This window comes from Carcharodon carcharias, chromosome 20 (genome assembly GCF_017639515.1).
Source record: "Carcharodon carcharias isolate sCarCar2 chromosome 20, sCarCar2.pri, whole genome shotgun sequence".
Lineage (NCBI taxonomy): Eukaryota > Metazoa > Chordata > Chondrichthyes > Lamniformes > Lamnidae > Carcharodon > Carcharodon carcharias.
The window spans coordinates 97352524-97379634 of NC_054486.1; the positions used below are offsets into that span (position 1 = coordinate 97352524).

Sequence of the window (27111 nt, forward strand, 5' to 3'; positions counted from 1 at the left end):
CTGAGATCTCTGCTAACTGTATGGGTGGCCAACCCATGCCAGTGGCTCTAAAGGTCACAGCTGCCCTCAATTTCTATGCCTCTGGCTCCTTCCAGGGGTCGATGGATGATCTTTGTGGTGGCTCCCAATTAGCCGTCCACACTTGTGTCAAGCAGGTTACAGACGCTCTATTCAGGTGTGCATTGACCTTCATCCACTTCCATTGGGATCAGATAAGCCAGACACAGTGAGCCAGAGGCTTCACGGCCATTGCTGGCTTCCCCCGCATCCAGGGTGCAATAGACTGCAAACATGTGGCCATCAAGGCGCCAGCAGGCGAGCCCGGTGCCTTCGTCAACAGGAAGGGCTTCCACTCCATGAACGTGCAGATAGTGTGTGATCACAGGATGCTAATTCTTCAAGTCTGTGCAAGGTACCCAGGCAGCTCACATGACACCTACATCCTCAGGCACTCCCAGGTGCCGGGGCTCTTCAGTGCTCCAGCCCGGCTTGATGGATGGCTGCTGGGTGACAAGGGCTAACCTCAGAAGGTGCCTCATGATGCCTCTCCGCCATCCAAGAACAGAAGCTGAGCAGCGCTACAATAGGAGCCATGCCTGCACAAGGGCTGTGGTGGAGAGAGCCACTAGTCTTCTCAAGATGTGCTTTCGATGCCTGGACCACTCAGGGAGCACACTCCAATACTCCCCAGATCGTGTGTCGCTGATAGTGGTTCCATGCTGCACTTTCCACAATCTTGGGCTGGAAAGGGGGGACACAGTGGATGATGAAGATGTTGATGCAGTGGTTGTGGCTGCACACGATGAGTCCAGCAGTGAGTCCAAGGATGAGCATGCACAGGGAAATGCTGAGGGGATAGATGCTGACCCAGGCATACTCCAGGGAGGCAGGGACACCCGGGAGTCTTTAATCCAACGAACCTTCAGCTAGCACACCACTTATGGATCTCCAGGACAAGCCTGGGCTGTAGGCTCCATACTTGACACCGAAGTGCAAAATCTGCCTGGTTAGGAACATTAACTAATGACCTTACTAATAAAGCTGAATGTCCCACAAAATACTCAACATTTTTGGAAACCATCCACCTGCAGAAGAAAAGAGACACCCTCAGCCATGGTGACATGTCTGAATTTAATATTACAAGCAAAGAAACTTTAGGAAACAAAATGACAAAGGTGTTCAAAATCACACCAACTCATAAAGACATCATTGTGGGCCAACACAAAAGCACCAGTGATAAACCCGTGGTGTGCCTAAGGTGCCTTATCTTTATGTTTTCGGGTGCTACGTCTTGGTGCTGCCCCTGCGCTGGAAGTGGCATCTGAGACAGCCTGCTGACTCTGCTGTCCTGTTGGCCTCTGACCTCGGCGTCCTCTGGCCTGTGGAGCCTGTGCTGGCCCCGCCTGGGAGGGAGCTGCCAGTTCCTGAGCTGGCTCCTCCCCAGTCGTCGCAGCCTCACCGGATGCAACCGTCACTGGCAGAGGGGCGGAGGAGCTGCCACCATCATCCAGAGCGCCCTAAGAGGAGCCCGCAGAGATGACAGGCAGCTGCTGCGCTGACGTGAGATTGCTTTGGACCTCCCTGCTCATCGTGCTTGGCTGGGCACCAAGCTGGGAAACTTGGTGCCCAGACCATTTCCCACACTCGCACTGACCAGCTGAGGTCAATGCCGATGTGAGGGCTTGCTGGTCTGAGCGCATCCCCAGGAAGCCCTGATGGGTCTCCTGGAGGAGCCTCTCCACAAGAGTCACACTCTCTCCATGGAGGATGCATGGCGCTCAGACATGAGGCTCATTGCTTCGGCGATAGTCCGCATAGACTCCTCTACCATGGACACCAAGCCAAGCATAGCCTCATGTATCTCCCCCAGATGCTCCTGTACACCTGGCCACATTTCCTGCACTTGCTGCATCACAGATGACTCCAAAGGCACATCATCAGGCACCGACTAAAGATGTGCCTGGTTCTGTGCAGTCCTCCAACTGCTGGCACCATGGGCACTCTCTGTCTCTGCCAACTCCTCAAGCGACTGTGAAGTGCCCTCACCGCTGAGCCCCGGGACACTAGCCGATGTTCTAATTCCCACCGAGTTACTAGAATCTGCGCTGGTGCCTGCCTGACAGAGATGATGTGACGCTGGTGAAACTTCAGGGCCCTCAGATGTGAGAGGGGGCCTCTGCTGCTCCTCCCGGCCCTGCTCTGCTGATGCTGAAAGGAAGAACAAGGACATTGGATCAGTTAACATGGAGACAATGTCAATGTGCGTCCCTGTCTCCTGGATCATTATGCGCTCATCCTTCCATAAGCAATGGTCAAGCCATGTTGCAAACTTCAATCACTGAACATTCAGCACTGCCATGGCTGTTGGGAGAACAATGGTGACCTCACTGCTGGGCAAATGTACCTGCCCGTGGCACCCCAGTCTCACCAATACCTGTGGACCTGGGCGCATGGTGCCTCTCCAAATCTAGGGCCTCCTGCTTGAAGCAGCTGAGAATCGCCAACTGTGCCAGGCCACTGCCAGTCCTCATCCGCTCAGCTGCATTATGTGCATTCTTCACCTGAAAAGGAGAAAAGAGCATTGATTAATGCTAATTGTACCTGGACTCTCTTTGCGGACAGCCCAACCCAACCAGAGTGGCACGTTGCAGGTCCCCAGTGTCTCCTCACCCGGCTGCTGCTGAACACTCACACAAGGATGCTCGGCCTGTGCCCCCCATCCCCAGCCAAATGCTGCCTACATCACATTAGGCACCACATGATCTAACCTTCCGTAGCAAGGACCCACAAGCACGTGGAGCGCAGAGGACAGCAGATCGATCGGTGCCACAACTTGAAGCTCCCCTCCCAGCATGTCATCACCCTGACTCGGACATGTCCTGGAGCTCCAGCACTGCACCCAGGTGCAGCTCCTCCAGGTTGCCCCCAAAACAGTAATGTGGGTCTCAGTGTACCACATGCTGCGGGCGCAGAACTCTTCACCACCCTCTCAGGGTGACCTCGGCATAGGCAATATCTGCTGGCCCACTCAACGAAGGACATATGCCGTCAATGATTCAATGCAGTCACTACACTCAGACTTTGGCGGGGGGGGGGGGCAAGGCACCAGGGGGGAAAGCCTACCTGCTGAGTTAAGTGACCAATGCCAACATGATACTCACCCTTCCTGAGCGCAACAGGTCATTGAAGCGCTTGCCACACTGGATCCAGGTGCACCGCACCACATCTGGGAGCTCACCACCTCCACAACCTCCTCCCAGGCACATTTCATCATGTCAGGGGGCCTCCTCCTCCCATCCTGGAGTACCAGGACCTCCCGCTGTGCTGCCACCTCCTTGAAGCAATCATCGGAAAGATGAGGGGCACAGTGCCCCTCTGCCCTACCCTCCTGCCTGGCCTGCTCACCAGCAGCGCCCTGGGGAGCCCTTCCACTGGCCATGATTCAGAGCCTTTGAAAGGCTGCAGCAACTTTTTAAAACAGACCGCTGGTGGTCATTGCAGTCCTGCCGCTGCTGCCCACTCCCATTGTCCTTAGGAGACACGATTCACGCTGGGTGGGCCTTAATTGGCCTACCCGCGTAAAATGGCGGCGCGGACCCGATCGTGGGCGGCGATAGGGTCCGCGCCCGCTCCGTCCCCATCCCCCCCCGCCAGCCAGGTAATTCTGCCCTAAACTTTGCGCAACTGAGAGTGCATTAAGTAGCAGGAAGGACCACCCCACCCCCACCTCACCTCTACTGTTTAAAGGGATCATCAACTACGTACATAATTGCTGGTTCATTTTTTTTTGTATGAGTTCGACACTCTCTCTGTAATTCTTTCAAATTGCAAGCATTTAATAGGAGTGGTGTGGCAGGTTTGTTGGACTTTTTCCTGACTACAAGGCTTGAGCGCAAACCAATTGTTCCCAGACCTGGGTTCAGTAATAAGCATTCCTTTTGCAATACAGTGTGACATGGAGAATGAACAGAAGCTTTACAGAATAGGAAAACCTGCTGGAAGAGGGAGGAGGAGGTAGGGGGGAGAAGGGTTCTCAGCAGGAGGTAAATATCTAGCTAGGGTGTTCAGGAAGGAATTCTCCACCTGAACCTCAATGTGTGAGATATCTACACTTTAAGAAAGATATCATCGCTGAAATCCTCCACTTGATGCAGTCACAACTGCAGCCTCAGGGCATGGCAAGGACGGCATTGCCTGTGAATGTGAAGGCAACCATGGCAATGAACTTTTACGTGTCTGGAGATTATTCCAGGTTGGAGCTGGAGATACTTGCAACACCTTGCAGTTTGCTGTCTGCCGTGTTGTTAAGGAGTCACTGAGGCTCTATCCAAAGAGCATGATCTACATTTAACTACATACAGCAACTGTGGCTCAGTTGGTAGCACTCTTGTCTCTGAGTCAGAAAATTGTGGGTTCAAGTCCCACTCTCGAGTTTTGACAACGAAAATTTAGGTTGACACTTCAGTGCAATACTGAAGTATTGTCAGCAGTGCGATCTTTCAAATGAGATGTTAAGCCAAGCCTGTCTGCCCTCTCAAGTGAATGTAAAAGATCTTGTGGCACTGTTCTGAAGAGCAGGGGAATTATCCTGGGTGTCCTGCCCAATATTTATCTCTTAATCAACATGACAAACACAGATTATCTTGTTGTCTCGTTACTGTTTGTGGGAACTTGCATAACAGTAAGCTGACCTTGCCTGACATCAATCTAAGTGTCAACTGCAGCACCCAGATGTTGACTGGCTGTTGCTTGTGCTGCAATGGAAGCTGAGACAGCAGCCATCGGATGCTGTATCATGGTTGGCTGCACAATGGTGTGAATGGAATTGGACACCATTTAGATGCTGGAAAGGATGAGCCCCAAGATCTGTGCAAAGCTCTGTGCCAAGTTAGTGCTGAACATCTGTTTGTTCCTTGACATTAAATGCAGGCTTTCTGGCAGGTTGTCCAAAGTACCAATCATTTAATATGTGCACACCCATCAGCCTGCTACTGTGGGCTGCCCCATCAATGATCTCATCTGAATCCTTTGCAGCAGAACCCATATGTCCTCTTGGTTGCTGGTGAGCTGACACCTGCTGCATCGTTACTTTTGCCCTGGCTGCACTGTACTCGTGCCCAGTGTCTCACCATGTGCAGATCCTGCCTCTAATCCATCCTCCAGGTACTGCAGCTTTTGTATCTGAGCTGGTGGTTATGAGTGTGAAATCGAGTGAAAATGCTGTGCCTCCATCATCACTCTTTTGTTGGTGTTCCTTCTCTGCCTGGCTAAATCAGTTTCCAGGTGTTTGAAAAGAGAAAGGCACAAAGGTAGGTTTGTGATGAGAGGGGCTCATGGGAATGAAGAACTGCATGCTTACACCATCCGCAACTTGTAAATCAGAAGAGATTGTAGGATGAGGAGGAAGTGGGATATGTGAAGGAAGATTAGGTATGAGGATACCATCATCTTCAGTATCACTGTCACTAGCTCTGAGCTCAGTAATGACCAATTATGCCCAATAATGGAAAATCTTAATTGGCCCGCCAGGGTGAAATCGCGGTCTGGTGCCGATTGCAGGTGGTGGTTGTCTTCCCAACCACCCTCGCCTGCCTCTGCCGAGCACCCCCACCAAGGGCAAAATTCTGCCTCATGTGTCCAATGGGCCCTTTGCAAATACAGAACATCCCTCCTCCTCTTCACCAAGGCCGCTAGTATAGCACCTAACAACCTTGGAGCCCATTCTCTCCCATACTGTTTTCCAAGACAGCTTCAATTCCTACACAACTCCTGACACTTTGCTGCAGCCACATGCACTTCCCTATTTATAGGTGAGGCAAGTTTTAAATGGAGCTGAGATTTTATGATTTTTGGTTCCCCTACTGATGTGTGCAGCACATCAACAATTTAGCACTGACTGCTAGCAGGAATCTTTCGAATGAAGTTGCTGTGCTGCCTGCATTTCAGTCAATGAGCACGGGTTAAATGCACATCACAATCACCATGACCATTTTCAGGCTATTCAGTTCAGTGCCCTCTACCTTCGCAGCAAGGAATATGTTGGAACTTATAAAGGGGAACACCTGGTGTGGGTGAATGTGACACAATAGGGACTTGGCTGCCTTATTTCCAGCGTGTGAGTAATCTACAAAGGCAAACTGCTGGAAATGTTAAGATGATTAATTGGTAGTCAAGGAGATTAACCTTTCACGTGCAATCTTTAATCATCTGAAGGGGTGGGATCCAGGGCCATTTCAGACACTACAGCCTGAATTTCTCTTTCTGAGGTTGACTTGTTACGTATTTTCAACATTTACTCATTTTGTTTAGATTGTTAGCATTTGCAGTATTACATTTTATCAAATATTGGGATGCATTCTATGCGGGAGGGCTTGTTGGCAGAGAATATTGGAACTATGGTCTGGTATTGAGATACCAGTTTGTGCCATACACAAGTTACCCTGTTACCACCCGCCTACATGCACCTCCCTGCACAGAGAGAGAGAGAGAGAGACAAGAAGTTCAATCCTGAGCCTGTCATGGAGTATAGAGGGACATTGGGACTACATGCTGCACCCGCTCTCAGCGTGCAGAGACAGATTGAGGTATTGAAGTGGAGCAAATTATGGAAACATTTGACAATCCAGCTTCAAAAAAAGCCCCACACTTCTATCATCATTTCCAGCAGTTATTTGTACTGTAATCAGAATTTTTTTTAAAGTGTTGTGATTTGACATCTAAATTAGTTAGTTTTTCAACTATGTATCAAAGACATAGGCCTGGATATTTCGGATAATGAAGTTTCCCTTCCCGTCATCCGAAGAGTAGGCAAGGTAGGTTTATGAGGTCCCAGGGCGGGGAGGGTAGGGAAAACCTGGGATGTGTGGAAAGTGGATGATTAGGGTGTCAGGGAGAGGCCAGGATAGGAGAGGGAGGTCAAGCAGCCACAGGACTTTAAGGTTGGGGTTTTTCAAAGGCTGCAGGGCTAGGGCTTGCTTGGGGAAGGGGGAAAAGTGGCTTCAGGCAAGGGAAGAGGCTGCAGGGTGAGGGCTATACTGGGAAGCAGGTATCCCAGGGTGTGTGTGGGGGCATGTCATGAAGCTATTAATGTATATACTAATATTGGAAAATATTTTTCTTTTAAAATAGGAGTTTAGTCTGTGGGTGTGTCTTATTGGATTAAAGCCAGCTAGTCTGAGTGCTTTGACGTGTACTAGTTTTGAGATGTAAGAGAGGTAGGGTGCATTTGCATTGAATAGAGCATTCAAGAAGTGGGGTGAAATCTGGCACCTAGCTAGCAGAGACCAAGCCATATGTTTATATTACTAATAAAATTGATACTAAGAAAGGGGTTTTATTGTTAGAAGAGGTGGAGTTCAAAGAGGCTGGTGATACAATGAGAATTTACACTCAATGAGATGTGCTGGATATAACTGATAGCAGTTTTCATGTGTGAAGGGAAGAGGCAATGTAAGATCAAAGTAGCTGTAAGCCTACAACTGTCTCCACAGGAACCAAAGTGAGAGGAACCTCATGTTGAATTTGTAAGGTGAAAACGCTTTGCCTGGTGTCTGTTGAAAGTCTATGGGCTGATGTTGCCTTAATGGAGATTAATTTGGGGATTTGTTAAAAATTATGATAGTAATAATTTGTAGCCATGTGTGCATATTTAACTTGTGTAAATTAATAAAATGTTTCATTTAGTTTAATATAAAACCTCTCAAACTGGTGGTCTGATTCCTGAATTGAGAGCTGCATCTCAAACATACCACTTAAAAATATAAGTTATGACAGTTGTTTGAAGTTTCCCTCTGGGATTTTTAGATAACTCAGCTTTACCGACTGCTGGGTCATAACAGGGCACATGTTGATCTGTGCAAGTGGCCTCAAGGCGGTGAGGGCTGAGGAGGCAGTTTCCAGAAGAGATGAGGCCAGATAGAGATGTAAGGGGGTGTGTGAGAGAGTGATTGGTGATGTCCCTTGAGCTGGCAGTGAGTGAGATACCAGTGATTGTGTGATGGCCTTGTAAATGTGAGAATTTAGAATGAAAAGATGGTTGCCTTACGCTGGCAGCACGGGTGAGGTGATTCATCCATTTTCTGCGCTGGATGGCTGACCTCTTGTGTGCAGCATTGGCACTGACCACTTCTGCCACCGCCTCCCAAGCCAGAATGGTGAGACTGATGGGCCTCCTGCGGCAAGAGCGGTGGATAGGGAACATCGTGGCGGGCCTGCACGGCGTTCAGAAGGCATCCCAGGGATGTGTCACTGAATCGGGGGGCTGCACTCTTCTTGGCTCTTGGAGCCATGTCTTCACTGGAGCAGTCCTGGGCTGCAAGCATTATGTATGCACGTGGCTGCAGTTCAAATATGGTACCCTGCATGAGGAAGCAGCAAGGTAATGGTATGGTGGGCAAATCGGAGGCCAAACGCTAGCAAGACGGCACGTTTCCTGTGGCTGCATAATTAATGAGGTGGGAATGGGACGATACGGCGTGAAAATCCACCATTGCAGCCAATGGGTAAAAAAACTTTTTTTCCCAACCATTACTGCACTTGTGGAAATCTGGGATAATTTTACCCATTGAGTCCTTGCTGAGGTACGGCTCCTTGGGTGCTAATTGCACACCATAACTCATCCAGGTAGCAATACAATACAAAAGCCGTGACAGTGAGTTCTGGCCAGCTTTTCAACTATATAAATCATTACCACCAACTGTAATCCTGTTCTCCACACTATCCAAACAGATTTCCAGCATCAATCACTGGACAGTGACCAGGAGCAGAAACACTTGCTGATTTTCTCCTCACCTCCTTAGCTCAACAAACTAACGACAACATCTTGCATTTCTATAATGCCTTTAACATAGCAGAATGTCCTATGGTGCTTCATGGGAGATTATCAAATAAAGTTTGACACTGAGCTACACAAGGAAATATTAGGATAGGTGATGAAAATCTTGGTCAAAGTGTTAGATTTTAAGGGACATCTGTAAGGAGGAGAGGTAAACATGCGAAGAGGTTTTGGGTAGGAATTCCAGAGCTTAAGGGCCCAGGCAGCTGAAGGCATGGCCACTAATAGTGGGGAATGAAAATTGGGGCTGCTCAAGAGGCCAGGATTGGAAGGGTGTGGGTGATCTCAGAGGCTTGTTGAGTTGGATGAAGATTCAGAGTTAGGAATTTGGATTTGAAACGTGGATGAAAAATTGAAAATCAAGGTCTTGATAGACTGGGAACCAACAATGGTCAGCAAGCACAGGAGTGTTTGATGAGTGAGACCTGGTGTGATATGGGCAGCTGAATTATGGATGAGCTCAAGTTTATGGAGGGTGGCAGAGAGGAAGACCAATTTTAGCATCTCTATGCCATCCCACCTATCTCAGCTTAGCCTCAGGATCCATCCTGTGACCTCCCTGCTTCTTGAGGTTTATGACCTCACTGGGTAAACTCGATGAATCATTGAGAGAGCCTAGAGGGAGATAAGGAAATTATCTAATAAATGAAAGAGGGTTGAAGATACATTTTAATTCTACATTTCACTGGTAGGAGAGTGGATGCTGTTTCTTAGGGTTTTCTGCAATCGACTGAATCATCACACTTGCATTTGTTATTCTTTTATCTTTCCTCAGATTCCCAAGCAGTTTTTGGAAGTTGCGGAGGTGACACTTCGAGAATTTTTTAACGCCATCTATTCTGGGAAAGACTCAGACCCTTCCTGGAAGAAAAGCATTTATAAGGTGATCTGTAAACTGGACAGCGAGGTCCCCGAAGCATTTAATTCTCAGGGGAGCCTGCAAGACATCCTGTATAATTAGAATTGTGGGCTGCACCAGCATCTAGCGCTAAGTGAAAGGGGCAACAATCTGCAGCACTGCACATTATGATGCTTGGCGACAATTGGAGCCTTCAGGACTGAGATCGATAGGTTTTTCTTAAGGGTACCGGGGATATGAGCTAAGGCAGGTAATTGAGTTGAAATACATGTCAGCCATGATCTAACTGAATGGTGAAGCAGAATTGAGGGGCTGAATGGCCTGCTACTGTTGCTGTGTTCAAAGGTACAATAGTGGCTTTCATTGCCTCTCCCCCCACTTCGCCATCTTCCTTTTTGCAAGTAGAGGATTACAGCAATAGGAATTCCTCTTGTTATATAGGATGAGAATTCCTGGCTGTGAAAAGAACAATTCAGTGGACTCATTCAGGACAGTCATTATAAATATGAACTTGCCAGAGTTGATAATAATTAATTTTGGCAACTTCTTTTCTAAAGAAAAGGACATCCTCCTGGTGGAGCATGCTGTGTACTCAAGCACTGATGTGTGGTTCCACAGAATGGAAGGTCATCAACTCTATCCCTATCTCACTGCTTTCCAAATCAGAGTCCTGCTGAGCAAGAATGGAGGAGTTGGAGGGGGAAAGAAGTTCAGATGGGGATGTCATCATCAATCAAAGGGTCAGTTCCAGAAATCTTGAAGCAGGTTACCTATTCACCAAACTCTGTGGTCCAGGCACGGGAACCAAGCAGGGGGCCTCCAAACACAAAGGGTGAGAAACCAAGGTTACATGCCCTTTCATCAGTGACAAGGTGAGAGGGCTTGTGACTCAGTAGGTAGCGCCCCTAACTCTGAGCCAGAAGCTCTGGCTTCAAGTCTCATTCCAGGACTTGTTGGCCACGGAAGAAGTGTTTATGATACAGTTCAATTGGTGGATAATTAGCCTGCTAATCCTTTCATCACCCTTCCCCAAAGGGGGATAAATTATATGTGAAGATACAAAACAAATCAGAGGCTAGGGAGATATCCTCAGCAATATTAATAGTTTCAAAAAGAAGTGATGTTGTGAAAATATAGAAAAATACGAGGAGGAGGAGGAGGACAAACTTTCCCAATAACGATGGAATGATCAGGGGCTGAGTTCTATAATGAACCCCTGGCTCCCACCATGCCACTCCCATCTGCTGCCTGATGGGAAGTTATGGAGCTGGTCAGACAAAAGGTGTGAACATGTTCTTGACCAACTTCTTACATTGAAGTCTGTGCCATCGGTAGGAAATAGTGAGAGGCGTGCAAGGGATTTTCTGATCTGCGCTGGCTGTAATCATTACACCAGATCTCAGATAATGTCTAATCAAAAGTGTTCAGCCACACACTGCCTCATCAGTCTCCCTGAAGGAACTTTACATCTTGATGGACTGCTTTGACTTTTACTTTTCGATTTCTGTTGTTATTGCAGTAAGAATTCATGACTTAAGTTGGTAGCCGACTAGATACAGGTAGATTGTGGCGCATGATCAATCACTTCTCCCTGTCACCCGTTTGATGTTACATGAGAGGTCAAAGGGCAGTGGTGTTATATCTTGCATGCTTACTTTTCCCTTTAAAATGTCTCAGCTGCCTTTTCGCTACATAATGAAGATTCTCTTTGTGTATTTTATGATGTATTTTGTGTAATTTTAAACTGATTTATACATAGAATTTTATAGCACAGAAGCAGGCCATTCAGCCCAACAGGTTTATTTCTGTTTTAATCGCTTCACCATTGACAGCTATGTCTTCAACAATTTGGGCCCTATAGGCTCTGGAATTTCCTCTCAAACCTCTTTGCCTCTACTTCTCTTTCTTCCATTAAGACGTTCCTTCAAAACCTGCCTCTTCCACCAATCATCTGGTGACCTTCACTACCATCTTCTTAGGTGGCATAGTGTCATTGTTTGATGAGGTGCCTGTGAAGCACCTTGGGATGTTTTACTATGTTAAAGGCACTGTATAAATACAAGTGATCATTGTTGTTACACACAAGCTTCTTTTCACCCTACTTCATCTCTGCCTACAAACCAATCCTTCTACTCCTTTCTTCTAAACGGATCTAGCTTCCTCTTAAATTTATCTATACTATTCGTCTCAACCACTCTATATGGTAATAAGTTCTACATAAAGAAGTTTCAGCTGAATTCCTTATTGGATTTATTATTTTCTTTATAAACACAAAATTTTCACAGAAAGAATGAAAAGGAAATCTCTTTTGCCCTCTCCAACCACCCACCATCCCCTGCCACCCCACACCATCCCCGACTTCACAAAGTTTGCTTGGAGAATTTGCAAATTTGTGATTTATGACCTGTCCAGAGCCTGCAAAATTTCATGCTCCCTCCTCATTGAAATGATTGGGTCATGCAGCCCAGGGGATCCCACCTCATTGCCTGGCTGCACACTCAGCAGGGGGCCTAACAGTGCAGGAGGATAGCATGTGTTCCAGCTAGCCTCCAGCTCTTAAAGACAGTCTGTCCCTCTAAAAGAGAAGCTGCACTGGATAACAGAAAGCTGTTGCAGATTGATATTGCTGCAACACTGACCAAGGAATATGGAGAACCAGGCCAGGGAGAGGGTTCTCAAGTTCATGCACATGGCACTGGAGGCGTTAGTGAGGAGGATAGAAGAAGAGACGTCAAGTTTCCACAGGGAGCCAGTTGACCCTTGGCAGACCGCCTGAAGGGAATGGGAGCAGGTGACAAGGGAGGTCAAAGCTGGTGCTTGAGCTTGAGGACCTGGCAGCAGTGCCGAAAGAAGTTTAATGCCCTCATATTCATGATTAAGATCAGTGAACGCTTCTTCACTTCAGTATGATCAAACTATCCAGTCTCTCACGTTACTCATTGCACCAGACCCCAATTACTCACCCAGCAGCATTCACTAACATGCAGGACTTGCACCTAATATTCACATAGTACATTACACCCACCAATGATGCCTGCCTCACACCTAGCTCATGCTGCCTCCATGTAGCTATTCAGCAATGGCAGCTATATCACCTAAACACAGTGCAACACAATCATTGACATTCTGCCCTCTCTTTTTCAGGACAAGGTTGCCCACAACAGTGGGGCATTGCTCCATCACAGAGCCTGTCAGAGGAGATGGTGCTGCAAATTATATTTCCGGTTGCTACAGAGCATATGATATCTGACATTACTGAGACCATCGAGGATGATGGTAAGTTACTGCTTATAATCCCTTCTCAACTTCATCATCATCATGCTAATATCTAGCAGCAGATGGGGTGAGAACATCAAGAGGTTCATGGTCACACCAAACTTCTCTCTCTGCTTTTCTGCTTTCAGATACCCAAGAACTGCTGTCTGGCTAGCCACAGCATACCCCAGGAGGAAGACAGAGAGCAACACCACACCGGTGGTGAGGAAGCACCATCACTGCATTTGACACTTGCAGCCACCAGCTCAGATATTGGCACTGTGAGAACTTTAGAGGCTAGATTAAAATCAGATCAGCATGCAGAGAGTCACCAGGCACAAATAAGCTGTAGTCAGGCCAGAGGGAAAGGACAGCTTATGTACCAGCTCATTGGAAAGCAAAGTCACATGCGGGTTCTGCTGTAGGGTACTCAAAAGAAGACTTTGATGGAGCAGCATACAAGACTACTGATGAACAAGCACACTGGGATGAGATGCTTGAGGCATTAACAGAATCACAGCATGTTATGGCGTAGGAGGCCATTTGGCCCATCATGTCTGCACTGGCTCTCCGAATGAGCATTATGACTTTGTGCCATTCTCCAGCCTTCTCCCTGTACCCTTGCAGATTGTTTCTATTCAAATAATCATTTAATGCCCTCTTGATTACCTCAATTGAACCTGCCTTCAACACACTTCCAGGCACTGCATTCCAGACTCGAACCACTTGCTATGTGAAAAAGTTTTTTCTTGCATCACATTTGCTTATTTTGCAAATCACTTTAAATTTGATTCTCTCATTCTCAATCTTTTTACAAGCGGGAACAGTTTCTCCCTATCTACTCTGTTCAGCCCCCTCATGATTTTGAACATCTCTGTCAAATCTCCTCTCAGCCTTCTCCTCTCCAAGGAGAACAGTCCCAGCTTCTCCAATCTATCTTCAGAACTGAAGTTTCTCATCCCTGGAACCATTCTTGTAAACATCTTCTGCACTCTCTCCAATAAGTTCACATCCTTCCTACAGTCCAGAACTGTACACAATACTCCAGCTGAGGTCTAACTAGTGTCTGATATAAGCTCAGCATAATCTCCCTGCTCTTGTACTCTAAGCCCCTATTAATAAAGCCCAGGATACTGTATGCTTTGTTAACTGCTCTCTCCACCTATCCTTCCACCTTCAATGATCTATGCAGATGTACACGCAGGTCCCTCTGCTCCTGTACCCCCTTAAGAATTGTACCCCTTATTTTATATTGTCTCTCTGTGTTCTTCCTACCAAAATGCATCACCTCACACTTCTCTGCATTAAACTTCATCTGACACCTATCTGCCCACTCCACCAACTTGTTTATGTCCTTTTGAAGTTCTACACTGTCCTCCTCACAGTTTATAATGCTTCCAAGTTTCGTATCACCCACAAACTTTGAAATTGTCCCCTGCACACCTAGATCTAAATCATTATTATTTATCAAGAAAAGCAAGGGTCCCAATACCGACCCCTAGGGAACTCCGCTACAAACCTTCCTCCAGCCTGAAAAATATCCATCGACCATTACTCGGTTTTTCCTATTACTCAGCCAATTTTGTATCCATGTTGCTACTGTTCCTTTTATTTTATGAGCTATAACTTTTCTCACAAGTCTGTTGTGTGGCACTGTATCGAATATCTTTTGAAAGTCCATGGACACCACATCAACAACATTACCCTCATCAACCTTCTCTGTTACCTCTTCAAAAAATCCAGCAAGTTAGTTAAACATGGTTTCCCTTTTAAAAATCCATGCTGGCTCTTCCTTATCAACCCACATTTTTCCATGTGACTATTAATTCTATCTGAATAATCATCTCAAGAAGCTTCCTTACCGTTGAAATTAAACTGACTAGTCTGTAATTGTTGGAATTATCCTTGCAGACTTTTTTGAACAAGGGTGTATTGTTTGCAATTCTCCAGTCCTTTGGCACCTCCATTGAGTCTAAAGAAGACTGAAAGATTATGGTCAGTGCCGCTGCAATTTCTTCTTCAATATCCTTGGATGCATCTCATCCGGTCCTGATGCCTCATCAACTTTAAGTACTGACAGTTTATCCAACGCTTCCTCCTTTTCAATTTTGAACCCTTCTAATGACACAGAGTTTCCTCCTCTGTACTGTGGCCTCAGTAGCATCTGCTTCCTTGATAAAGGCAGATGCAAAGCATTCATTTAACACCTCAGCCATGTCCCCTGCCTCCATGTGTAAATCCACTTTTTGGTCCCTAACCGGCCCTAGTTCTCCTTTTACCACCCTCTTACTATTTGTGTGCTGATAGAAGACTTTGGAACTCCCCTTTATGTTGGCTGCCAGTCTTTTCTCATCACCCCTCTTTACTTCTTTTATTTGCTTTTTCACTTCTCCTCTGAACCCTCTGTATTCTGCTTGGTTCTCAATTGTATTTTCTACCTGATGCCTGTCATAAGCACACTTTTTCTTCTTCATTTTAATTTTAATCTCCTTTTTCATCCAGGGAGATCTAGATTTGTTTGCCTTAACTTTCCCTTTTGAGGGAATATATCTTGACTGTGCCCGAACCATTTCTTTTTTGGAAGTAGCCCATTGTTCAGCTACAGTCTTTCCTGCCAACCTTTGGTTCCAGTCTACCCGGCCTAGCTCTGTTCTTGCCCCATTGAAGTTGGCTTGCCCCCAATTAATTATTCTTACTCTGGATTGCACATTGTCCTTTTCTACCATCATCCTAAACCTTACGATACAATGATCACTGTCTCCTAAATGTTTCTTCACTGACCCTTGATGCCCCATCATAACTATTCTATAATGTCTGCACCTCTCTGTAATTTCCCTGAAAATTTGTTCCTCTACATGCTTCCCACTAGTTGGCGATCTATAGACTACACCGAGCAATGTAATTGCACCATTTTTGTTCCTTAGCTCAAGCCAAATTGATTCTGTCCTTGAACCCTCTGGGACATCCTCTTTCTCCAGCACTGCAATGCGCCCCTTATCTAATATTGTCACCCTTCCTCCTTTCCTATCTTTTCTGAACACCTTGTACCCAGGAATATTGAACACCCGGTTCTGTCCTTCCTTAAGCCAGGCCTTTGTTATTGCCACAACATCATATTTCCACATGGCAACCTGTGCTTGTAACTCCCCAGTCTTACTTACTATACTCTGTGCATTCACATACATGCACAGTAACCCTGATTTAGACTTCACAACTTTCTGCCTTAATCCGACTCCACCTATTAAGTTACTAATCTCTATACTAGTGCTATCCGTCTTTCCCGGTATTTTATGCACCTTGGTATTCCTCTCTATTATTCTCTCCTGGTTCCCACACCCCTGCCAAGTTCATTTAAAGCCCTCCCAACAGCACTAGCAAAACGCCCCACAAGGAACTCAGTCCTGTCTTTGTTCAGGTACAACCCATCCAGCTTGCACAGGTGCCATCTTCCACAGAGCCAGTCCCAATGTCCCAAGAATCTGAAGCTCTCCCTCCTGCACCATCTTTCCAGCCATGTATTCACCTGCCTTATCCTGGTATTTCTATACTCACTTGCACGTAGCACTGGGAGCAATCTGGCGATTACTACATTTAAGGTCCTGCTTGCTAATTTTCGACCTAGCTCTCCAAGTTTTGTTCGGAAGAACGCATCCCCATACCTAACTAAGTCATTGGTACCAATGTGGACCATGACTTCTGGCTGATCATCCTCCCCCAGAAGGATGTTCTGCAGCTGCTTGTTGACATCCTTGACCCTGCACCAGGGAGACAACATACCATCCTGGAGTCACATCTACGGCCACAGAATCACCTGTCTGTTCCCCTAACTAATGAATTCTAATTCATTAGTATTAACTAATATCACTATTGCCTTTTTTTTCTTCTTCCTCTCCTCCTATACAGCTGAGCCATTCGTGGTGCCACAAACTGGGCTCTGACTGCACTCCTCTGAGGAACCAGCGCCCTCACTAGCTTCCAGAATGGAAAACTGATTTATGAGCAGGACCCCAGGGGACTCCTGCGCTACCTGCCTAGTTCTCTTGCACTGCTTGGTGGTCACCCGTTCTCTTTCTGCCTCCAGTTTCCTAAGCTGCAGTGTGACCATCTCTCTGAATGTGCTTTCCACATAGCTCTCAGCCTTGTGATGTGCCACAGTGACTCCATCCACTGCTCAAGCTCTGAAACCCGGAGCTCAAGGTTCTGAAGCTAGCAGCACTTCCTGACCATGTGGTCATCTAGGATACCAGTGCCGTCCATGACTTCCTATATATTGCAGGACACATATTTCACTTGACCGTGCTTCACTGCCATGTCCTAACTTTATTTTACTTTATTAATCTGGCCCTGACTTTCCCTTATTCCTGGTGTTTCTTGCTTAAATCCAAGCATAGCTACTTCTCTAAAAAAAAATGCGCTTTTCTAATTTACAGCAATTTGAAGACAGTTCCTAACTGCAGTTTCTTACCAAACAATGAACGTACGGTTTTCCTGTGATGTCATGATTTGCTTTTACTCACTCTCCTTTCGAACTCAGTGCAGGCCAGTTCTGAGCAGCTGACTGGTGTGCCTTTCCAACTCCCAGTTAAGTGGTGTAGACCTCAAGCCTCGGTCCCGATTTATACTCTCCCACTCTGGGTTGCTTCCTCGTAGGTCCACCACCTCTTCCAGGTAAGTGCCAGACAACCTCTCGTTAAGAACAGTGGAGGATGCCAGCTCCAATGTGGCAGAGGGCATCGGGCAGAGTTTGGCACCTATCCTTTCATGTGGAAATGATGGCCAACTCCATGAGAGTACAAACACATCCAAACATGACGGAGCATCTGGTGGCTGTTGTCTCACACTTTCTACTGCAGCACAGGCAGCAGCCACCCAATGTCTAAGTGCTGCACTGGAAGCTCAGACTGATGTCATGCCATCCATGCCTGCTGCCTTGAAAGTTCAGACTGCTTCCATCATAGTTGTGGATCTCAGTACACAGAGGGGCTTGCAGGCTCTCGCAGCAGTCCAGCAATCTGTCCTCCAGCAGATTACTAGAATTGGTGTGGCACAATGTAGCATGAAACTGTTGTCCTCTCTCGGGATAACATCATTCGTGCTGCCATTCCACTCATGCCCTTGCTGATGCTTTTCACTCAGCCAACCCAGATTGCAGCTGTCAATGCCAAGCTGGTGTATTCCAAAACTGGGCCTTCAGAAGCAGGGCTGATTGATAATGTCCTGCAAGGTCATCTGCAGTCTCTTCCAGTGAAAGTCAGCAAGCAGCCTTCCATTAGCCATGCTGAAGCCATTGGGGTAGCAGTGTGTAGGACAGGCAAAGGCACCCTCAAGACAGGTAGTAAGGGAATGTGCAAGGGTGAATAGTTCATTGGATGTGTTCTTGGATAAAGATGTTCATGAGAAGATTTTTGCGGGTGGTCAAGGGGAGGCTATGCTGGGATGTCTCAGATGGTTGTTACAGCGGGTCCATAATGGGTCCATGGTGAGCAGGCAAGGTAGTTTCATTGAAAGCAGAACCTGACAATGAGCTCTCTGACAGCCTGACCAGTTAGTAGGGGTTCAGGATGCCTGCTCTTGTTCCTCTTCCTCCTGCTCCTCTATTGGTGGCCCCTGGACACCTTCAGGCAATGGCTGAGCCTTCCCAGTGGCAATATTATGTAGAATGCAGATCATCACCACAGTCTTTGAGACCCTCTCTGGTGTGTACTGGAAGGCTAGCCCTGATTGGTCAAGCCAGCAGAACTGTTGTTTCAGCATGCAGATTGCCTGCTCTACAATATTTTGTGTGGCTCTGGGGCTTTCATCATACTCGTGCTCTTCTTGCATTATTGGATGGCGGAGGACGAGGTCATCAACCATGTGTAGTGGGGGTGGTCCCTGAGCAACAAGTCCCTCTAGGAGGGTCTAGTGAGTTGGAGGAACTGCACAAGATGAATGCTTCGTAGCTGCTGCCAGGATAGTGAGCAATCACTATCATGATGCTTTTGATGTGATTACACACCAGCTGCATGTTTATAGAATGGTAAACTTTGCTTTTTCTGTACCACTCCCTGTTGCCGGGGGTGGGGGAGTGGGGGGGGGGGGGTGTTTCTGGTCACACTGCCAGGACAGCCATGTGCATGCACAATGGCAACCCATATCATCACTATCCTGGCGAAGCCATGTACCCTTTCATCTGTCTTGCGTGTCCCTCTTGAGAGAGATGATGATGTACTGTCCTGAGCTGGAGCAGTTGGCCTCTGACTGCCCCCAAATGTGCTAATGAGTGGCACACTGGAAAATGTTGGAAATGTCTCCTTATCCCAGCTGGGAGGATCTAAGTGCAGAAAAAATTAGGTCACCGGTGACCTTGGTGGCCATGGATAGCACTGTCCTTGCTCTGGTGTGGGGCTCCAGGCTGGGGTATAGGAGCTGACCACCTCCTTGTTGAACCTGAGTTTCATGAGACACTGCTCTTGGGTCAGGTGTATGCATGAAAAGTGCTCCTCAAAAACCCTCTATATTGAGGCCTCCTTCTCTTCCCTCTTCCTAGAGCAGTGCTTCCCAAACTTTTTCCAAATCTGACCCCATTTTAATGCTTTAGACTTTGTGTGACCGCAGCATGAAAATTGGGGGGGTGGGGTTGAGCAGGTGAGATGGGGCTGTTGAGAGTCCTTCAGCAGTGAGCAGTGGGGGGGCGGGGGGGGGGTGGATATTTGTTGAAAGTGTTTAAAACTGCTGGGTTTGCCCTGAAAATCCACCTTTTTACAGGCTATGCCTGTACTGGGCCTCACAGACCAGATGATTAAGTAACAACTACTGACAGAAAAACACATGAACATTTAAAGGGGCCTCATGGCTGTCAAAACTCAATCCAAGCTCTATGGCCTTGGAGCTAATGACCTCAAAATCTCATCCTGTGACCCCAATGGGAGTTGCAACCCACAGTTGGGAACCTCTGTCATAGAGTTTCCCTCTCTGCAGCCTCTACTCCATCTCATGGTCATGTTGCTGAACAAGAGGTACTGCCACCACAACTCCCACAACTTTGGCAGCACTTCCTAATTTCTCCCTGATTTTAAACATCAGTTCTCAAAAAACACCTCCAAAAAAATGCAGCCCAGTGCCCCATAGGTCAAAAGACATGTTCCTTGATGAATGTGTGCAAATATGTTGAATTGACCTACGTGGTCCAGGTTTGCAAATACAACATCAAAGCAGCTGGTAGGGCTGTGAGTCATGACAGCACCAGTCAGGAGGCTTGCAGTGCACAAGGGGACACTAATGCAAGTGCCTTTCCCAATGGCTGGAGATGCAGTATGCCCATTCAGAGGGCCTCCAGCTTCAATGGTGCCATCTCCGATGACCCTACAGATCCAAACTCCACACTTGGTCAATATGGAGAAGATTTAATCAGCTGACTGGCTTTCCCCACTTTCAGGCATTTTTATCAATCACCAAATAGCCTGCTTCTATCCTGGGCAGACCTGCAATATTTTCATGCAAGAATTGTTTAATGGCAGTACATTGGAGCACAAGTGAATAATACTAAAAGTGGGGAGATACAGATTCATTTCCTTATTGTGTTGAATTCCTGATCTTAGTCTTGCTGCTATTCAGAGCTTAAATTGGATGGGGAGTCTCTACTGTAGTATATCTACTGGTAGTTGGTGAAAAACAATAATTTGTGGCAACTTGACAATTTTGACTCCTTGCTGCAGCAAATGATGCAGTTCTTCAGAATTGCCCCTAAGGGGTCAATATGCTTCATATGCCTGAATAATGATCAATCTCTAAGGCCAACCCTGATCCTGTCTAGCTCGATTGCAATTTTCGTCATCTTAATCCAGGTGGGATTGAAGTAATTTTGGCATGCACTGTCATTGGCTAAAACCAAGGAACTTCTCCATCTGTATTACTCAGCTACTCACTGCACAGATGCATGGAGCCATTGCAGAAGCTTTCTTTTAAAATCAGTTTTGAGGACAATAGAAGTAACAACAAAAATTAAATCAAGATGAAGAATTTATTTTTAAGAAAAAATATAACAACCTGTAAAACGGATTGCTCACTTAAACTTAGTGACCGCACTTGTGGGGCAGATTACCCTGGAAAGTAACAGTACTTAAGTGATGGAAGGTGGCGGCGACAATGCTATCAAGCAACATTTACTTACCAATAACTGCTCAACAATGCTCAATTTTCATTCTGTCAAAGCCACTTGATTCCAGACGTCATTACCATCTTGATCCACACATGGGCAAAAGAGCAAAATTCCAGAGGTGAGGTGAGAGTTTACTGCCCTTGCTATCAAGGCAGCATTTGATTGAATGTGGCATCGAGGAGCCCGAGTAAAACTGAAGTCATTGGGAATTGGGGAAAAACTCTCCACTGTTTGGAGTCATATCTAGTACAAAAGAAGATGGTTGTGGTTGTTAGAGATCAATCATCTTAGCACCAGGACATCACTAGGAGGTCCTCACAGTAGTGTCCTGCTTCATCAATGACCTTCCCTCCATCATAAGGTCAGAAGTGGGGATGTTTTCTGATGATTGCACAGTGTTCATTAGTATTTATAACTCCTCAGATAATGACTGCATGCGGCAAGACCTGGACAATATTCAGGCTAGCGCTGATAAGTGGCAAGGACAAATTGTACCACATAAGTGTCAGGCAATGGCCATCTCCAACAAGAGAAAATCTAACTATCTCCTCTTGACATTCAATGGCATTATTATTGCTAATAAATCAACATCAACTTTCTAGGGGTTACAATTGACCAGAAACTTAACTGGATCAGCCATATAAATTGCTACAAGGGAAGGTCAGAAACTGGGAATTCCGCAGCGAGTAACTCACCTCCTGACTCCCCAAAGCCTATCCACCATCTACACTGCACAAGTGAGGAGTGTGATGGAATACCCTCCACTGGCTTAGGTGAGTGCAGCTCCAACAACGCTCAAGCAGCTCATCATGCAAGACAAATCATCCACCACCTTAAACATTCATTCCCTTCACCACCTGCACACAGTGGTTGCAGTGGGTACCATTCCACAGAATGTAATGCAACAACTCACCAGGCTCGTTCAACAGCACCTTACAAGCCTGCCTAGAAAAACAAGGGGAGCAGTCGCATGGGAACACCACCTGCCAGTTCCCCTCCAAAGCACTCAACATTATCACTACAATGCAGAAGGAGGCCATTCAGCCCATCGAGTCTGCACTGGCTCTCTGAAAGAGCATTTCACCTAGTCCCGATCCCCTGCTTTATCCCCGTAACCTTGCACATTCTCTCTTTTCAGGTAGCAATCCAATTCTCTTTTGTATATCCCGATTGAACCCAACCCTATCCTTACTTGTGAACACGTTGCCATTCTTTCATTGTTGCTCCTGTCAAAAAACTGGAACTCCCTTCCTAACAGCACTGTGAATGTATCAACACCACATGGACTGCAGTGGTTCAAGAAGGTGGCTCTTCACCATCTTCTCAAGGGCAATTATGGATGAGCAACAAATGCTGGCCTTGCCAGCGGTGTCCACATCCCATGAAAAAATCTTTTGGTTTAGGTTGGATGCAATTCCTTGCGGATTTATTAGATATGTTAATTTTTCTGCGTTGCAACGTACTATTGCTTTACTCTCAGGAGCTGACGGTTGTGGGAGAATTGCATCTAAAAGTTGAGTGAGCATGTAGCAATTTCATGATTTACATCTCACTCTAGGAACAGTTAACAAATTCCTTAAATGGAAAGTCACAGAAAGTCAGAGTGATGGGATTATAACATTCTAGGAAGTCACAAATATTTGATCTTGATTATTTGTACCTGGCTAGTCACTGATGTTTATTTTTTAGTTTTTATATATGAATTCAATACCAATTTAACCCTCCCTCTCCAAAATGCTTGTGTTTTTATGTGGTTGTTTTGTATTTTTGAACCTGCCTGAGTGAATTTACATTTTTGCAGTTAGTACGTCAATGTACAGATGAATTTACACTACCAAGCAAAAATAAAGTGAATTTAACGAAACTCGTCATCTTGTTGTCTTTGCTTACTGTTGGGTGATATTACTTTTGTTGATTATCTGAATAAAGAAAGGTGAGCCAGCTGCTTTGATTTTATCTGAAAGAGATGTACATAAATTGCTAACTATGTTTGATGGCAGTGGTGAAGATAGGAACAACTTTTCAGGTAAGATAGATGCAGAATAAAACTTCCTCTTTATTGTTCCAATAATGTACTGTAACCTATTACTTCCATAAAGGGCCACTGCACCAATGGGCCATTTCCAATTTCCAAACTGGTTATCATTGTTGCGTCTTTGCGACTGCTTATTTAGTGCTGAATTGTGTGTAGTTGCGGGGTTACTGCATGCAATGGAACTGTTCCAATTCTTGTTTAAGTAACAATAATTCTTCATACCAGCTCAATAGCATTGTGCCAACTTACCTGAAATCAGTAAGATTGGCTAACTCACCAGTAACCAAGGGGATTTGAAAACTCACCAGAAACAAACAGGACTGGCCAACTCAGCAGAAACAAATAAGATTGATCAACATACACCAACAAGATTGGTCTAGTCACCAGAAACTAAGAAAATTGCTCATCTCACCGGCGACTGATAGGATTGGCCAACTCACCAAAAACCAGAAATCAAATGTGTGTGTCAATTGGTCTGAAGGTTTTGTGTCTGAATCCCACTTCAGGACTTGAGCATGACAATGTAGGCTGACACTCCTGTGCAGTACTGAGGGAGCACTGCATTGTCAGAGGTGCTGTCTTTCAGATGAGATGTTAAAGTGAGGCCTCATCTGTCCTCTCAAGCAGACATAAAAGATAGCATAGCCCTATTCCAAAGAAGCATAGTGTCCTGGCCAATATTTGTCTCTCAACCAACATCACAAAAACAACTTATCTTGTCATTATCACATTGGTGTTTATGGGAGCTTGCCATCCACAAATTGGCTGCCACATTTCCTATATTACAACAGTGACTACGCTTCAAAAAGAGTATTTCATGACTGGAAAGCACTTTGGAATGTCCAGTAGGGTGTGAAAGGTGCTACATAACTGAAAGCCTTTTCTTTTTATTTTCAAAACTGGGATCTTCTCATTCATATATCAACATCACACCAGGTATATCATTGAGCCATTGTGAGTGCATTATTTAAATGTAAAGATTACAGACAGAACTTTAAATCATAAGCAAAATCATCTTGACCAACATTCCCTTATTTAGAAATAATGACCACATGAATCAAGGGTGTGTGTTCATCTAGATTTCACAACAATGGGTTCATTTTAACTCCCAGTATAGCCTGTGTTAAAGAAAACACAATAGGTGCATACTTCTCTGGTACCTAGGTATGGGAATAGGCAAATTCTAGTGAAATATCCATGTTCTCATTCCCCTATCAAAACTTGCAGGTTGTTGTGGTTTTGTAATCCTTTCATCTTTAATTTCTGGGCTCATCGAGATGTTAATGTCAAAACACACAACTTTTGCTCTATATGTTTTCCTTTACCTCCAGAAGCAAGGATTACCAGATCCTGTGTAGCATGGGCCAGCCAGGTAGTTCCAGGTTATTTCTAGCAGGTTGGATAAAATCTCTACTCTACCACCAAGACTGTGCCTTAACTCTAATTTCAAACACACACTTCTATTGTACCTATGTGAATTTAAAGTCCATGCAGTATTCATACTTGTAACCTCACTTATGGAGCAGAATTTTACGTCTAGCAGGCGGGCATGCGCCTGACCAGAAGGAATGTTAAATAGCATGAGATGACATAGGGTGAGTGCCTGGATGTCATCCTGCATGCGTGCAATCTTCAGGGCGGGCGTGCACAGGAGTTGGAGCTGCTTCTGCCATCAAGTAAAAGGCCACTTAAGGCCATTAAAAAGGCAACTGTTTGCGATTTTGCGTTGCCCATATGATTTTGTGCTCGTCAGACAGGCAGAACGGGCAGACCACCTTTTACAAAATCTCATCCAAGGACGGGATTAAAAGGATCAGCAGTATTGCCACCGTGAGTAGTGAAGAGTTTAGGAGATGCTGGTTGCTAATGTGAACTTGATAGTTTCATCTCAGTTCTGAGCTTCATTTTTAGCATTTCCAGGCTTCATTTCAGGACTCATTGGTGTCCCCAAGGCCCGTGGAGAATTTTGACCATGTGGACCCTTCCAGGTATCAGACAGCCTTCTGTAACCTTGGTAATGGGGATTGTGCTCTCCGCTGGTGGCACCTCCCCTGAGGAGGAAGAGAGGGATAGAAGGGAGAGGAGGCCAGGTGAGCGACCTGTGGGAGGAGAGGCCCAGGCATAAGGGGCGCAGGGCCAGCAGTTGTCCAAGGGGTAAGGAGCCGCAGAAGACGCCACTATCCTGCGGCCAGGGTTTACAGGCAGCGATGCAGCTACCTCAATATATCCGACATGCAATGCCGAAGGAAGCTCCATCTCTCTAGGGAGGCAGTGACCTCCATTTGTCATATGATCGGGCCTGAGATCACCTCCAACTGTGTGGGTGGACACCCCATGCAAGTGGCTCTGAAGGTCACAGTGGCCCTCAACTTCTATGCCTCCGGCTCTTTCCTGGGGAAAGTGGGGGATCTTTGTGGAGTGTCCCAATCATCTTTCAACATTTGCGTCAAGCTGGTGATTGATGCTCTGTTCAGGTGGGTACTGACATTTATTCATTTCCGAATGGACAAGACCAGCCAGGCTGAGCAAGCCAGAAGCTTTGCAGCGATTGCTGGGTTCCCCCACACCCAGGGTGCAATTGAGTGCACACATGTGGCCACCAAGGTGCCAGCAGGTCAGCTGGGTACTTTTGTCAACAGGAAGGGCTTCCACTTGATGAAGGTCCAGTTAGTTTGTGACCACAAGACACAGATTCTGCAAGTCTGTGCAAGGTACACTGGCAACTCCCATAACGCTTATACCCTCAGACACTCCCAGGTGCCAAGGTTATTCAGTGCTCCAGCCCGACTGGATGGATGGCTGCTGGGTGACAAGGGCTATCTGTTGAAAAGGTGGCTTATGATGCCTCTCTGCCACCCAAGAGCAGGGTTATATTAGGAGTCATGCCTCCACAAGGGCGGTAATAGAGAGGACCACAGCCCTCCTGAAGATGCACTTTCCATGTCTGGACCATTCGGGTGGAGGACTACAATACACCGCAGAGAGGTTGTCACTGATAGTAGCCGCATACTGCACTCTCCACAGTCTGGCACTGGCAAGGGGGGGGGCCCACTGGAGGAAGAGGGTCTTGAGGCCACAGAGGATGAATCCAGTGGTGAGTCAGAAGAAGAGCATGGTGAGGAGAATGATGAGAGTGTGGAGGCAGACCTCAGTATCTTTCAGGGAGGCAGGGACACCAGGGCTGTCCTGATCCAACGCTCCTTCAGCTAGGCTGCCAAAGATCTGCTTCCACCTCATGCCAGGGCTGCTGCCTCCATCCCGGATGTCTGAAATGACCCTTTCATTTGAACCCAAACTCCACTCAGTGCCTGTGCAATAAGGTTTAGAGCCACTCACATCCAGCATTAGATACTGACGTGTCCTGCACCAAAAAGAAAGTGAAGTATACTCAGGCTATTAAGGCAAAAGGAAAATTTATATCATTTTGACACTCACAACAAATGAACATAACTATATCTGGTGTTAATGACCACGCCAGTAAACATATTAACAGAACATGGCAGAGCAGAAGGTCACCAGTAGACCATCCCTTTTGTGCTCATGGTGCCTTAAACTTACATTTACAAGTGCTGTGTCTTCTTGTGCCCCCCCCCACCCCCCCCACCCCCATACAATCACTGGCAGCAGTATTGGAGACAGCCTGCTGACAGTGCTATCTTGTTTGCCTTACCTTGGCAGTCGTCCTCTGGCCAATGGAGCCTGTGCTGGCCCTGCCTGGGAAGGAGCGGCCAGTGCCATGGCTGCCCAGGGCGCCAGTATCCCAGCTAGGAAAGGGCTGAGGAGCATTGATTAGTTTACTCTCTACCTGCAGTGCCATTGAAGCCTCTCCAACCCCACCTGAGGAACACCTTGCAGGGCACATCCAAGTCGTGGCCATGAACCACAAGGTACTCAGGCCAAGCAGCCAGGGCTCACCCCCTTGGCCAACTCCGACTGCCATCATCCAGAGCGTCCCTGAGAGGAGCCCGCAGAGACAACAAGCAGGTTGT

The 27111-nt window shown here is 46.5% G+C and overlaps 1 protein-coding gene across 1 annotated transcript in view; it reads left to right on the forward strand.

The window, feature by feature from the left end:
- The window catches only part of prox2 (prospero homeobox 2), a 34653-nt gene extending 24859 nt beyond the window's left edge, over positions 1-9794 (forward strand). The window contains exon 4 of the mRNA XM_041214216.1: positions 9609-9794. Within this exon, the coding sequence (XP_041070150.1) occupies positions 9609-9794 (186 nt within the window). The remainder of the gene's footprint in view (positions 1-9608) is intronic.
- Positions 9795-27111: the final 17317 nt, after the last annotated feature.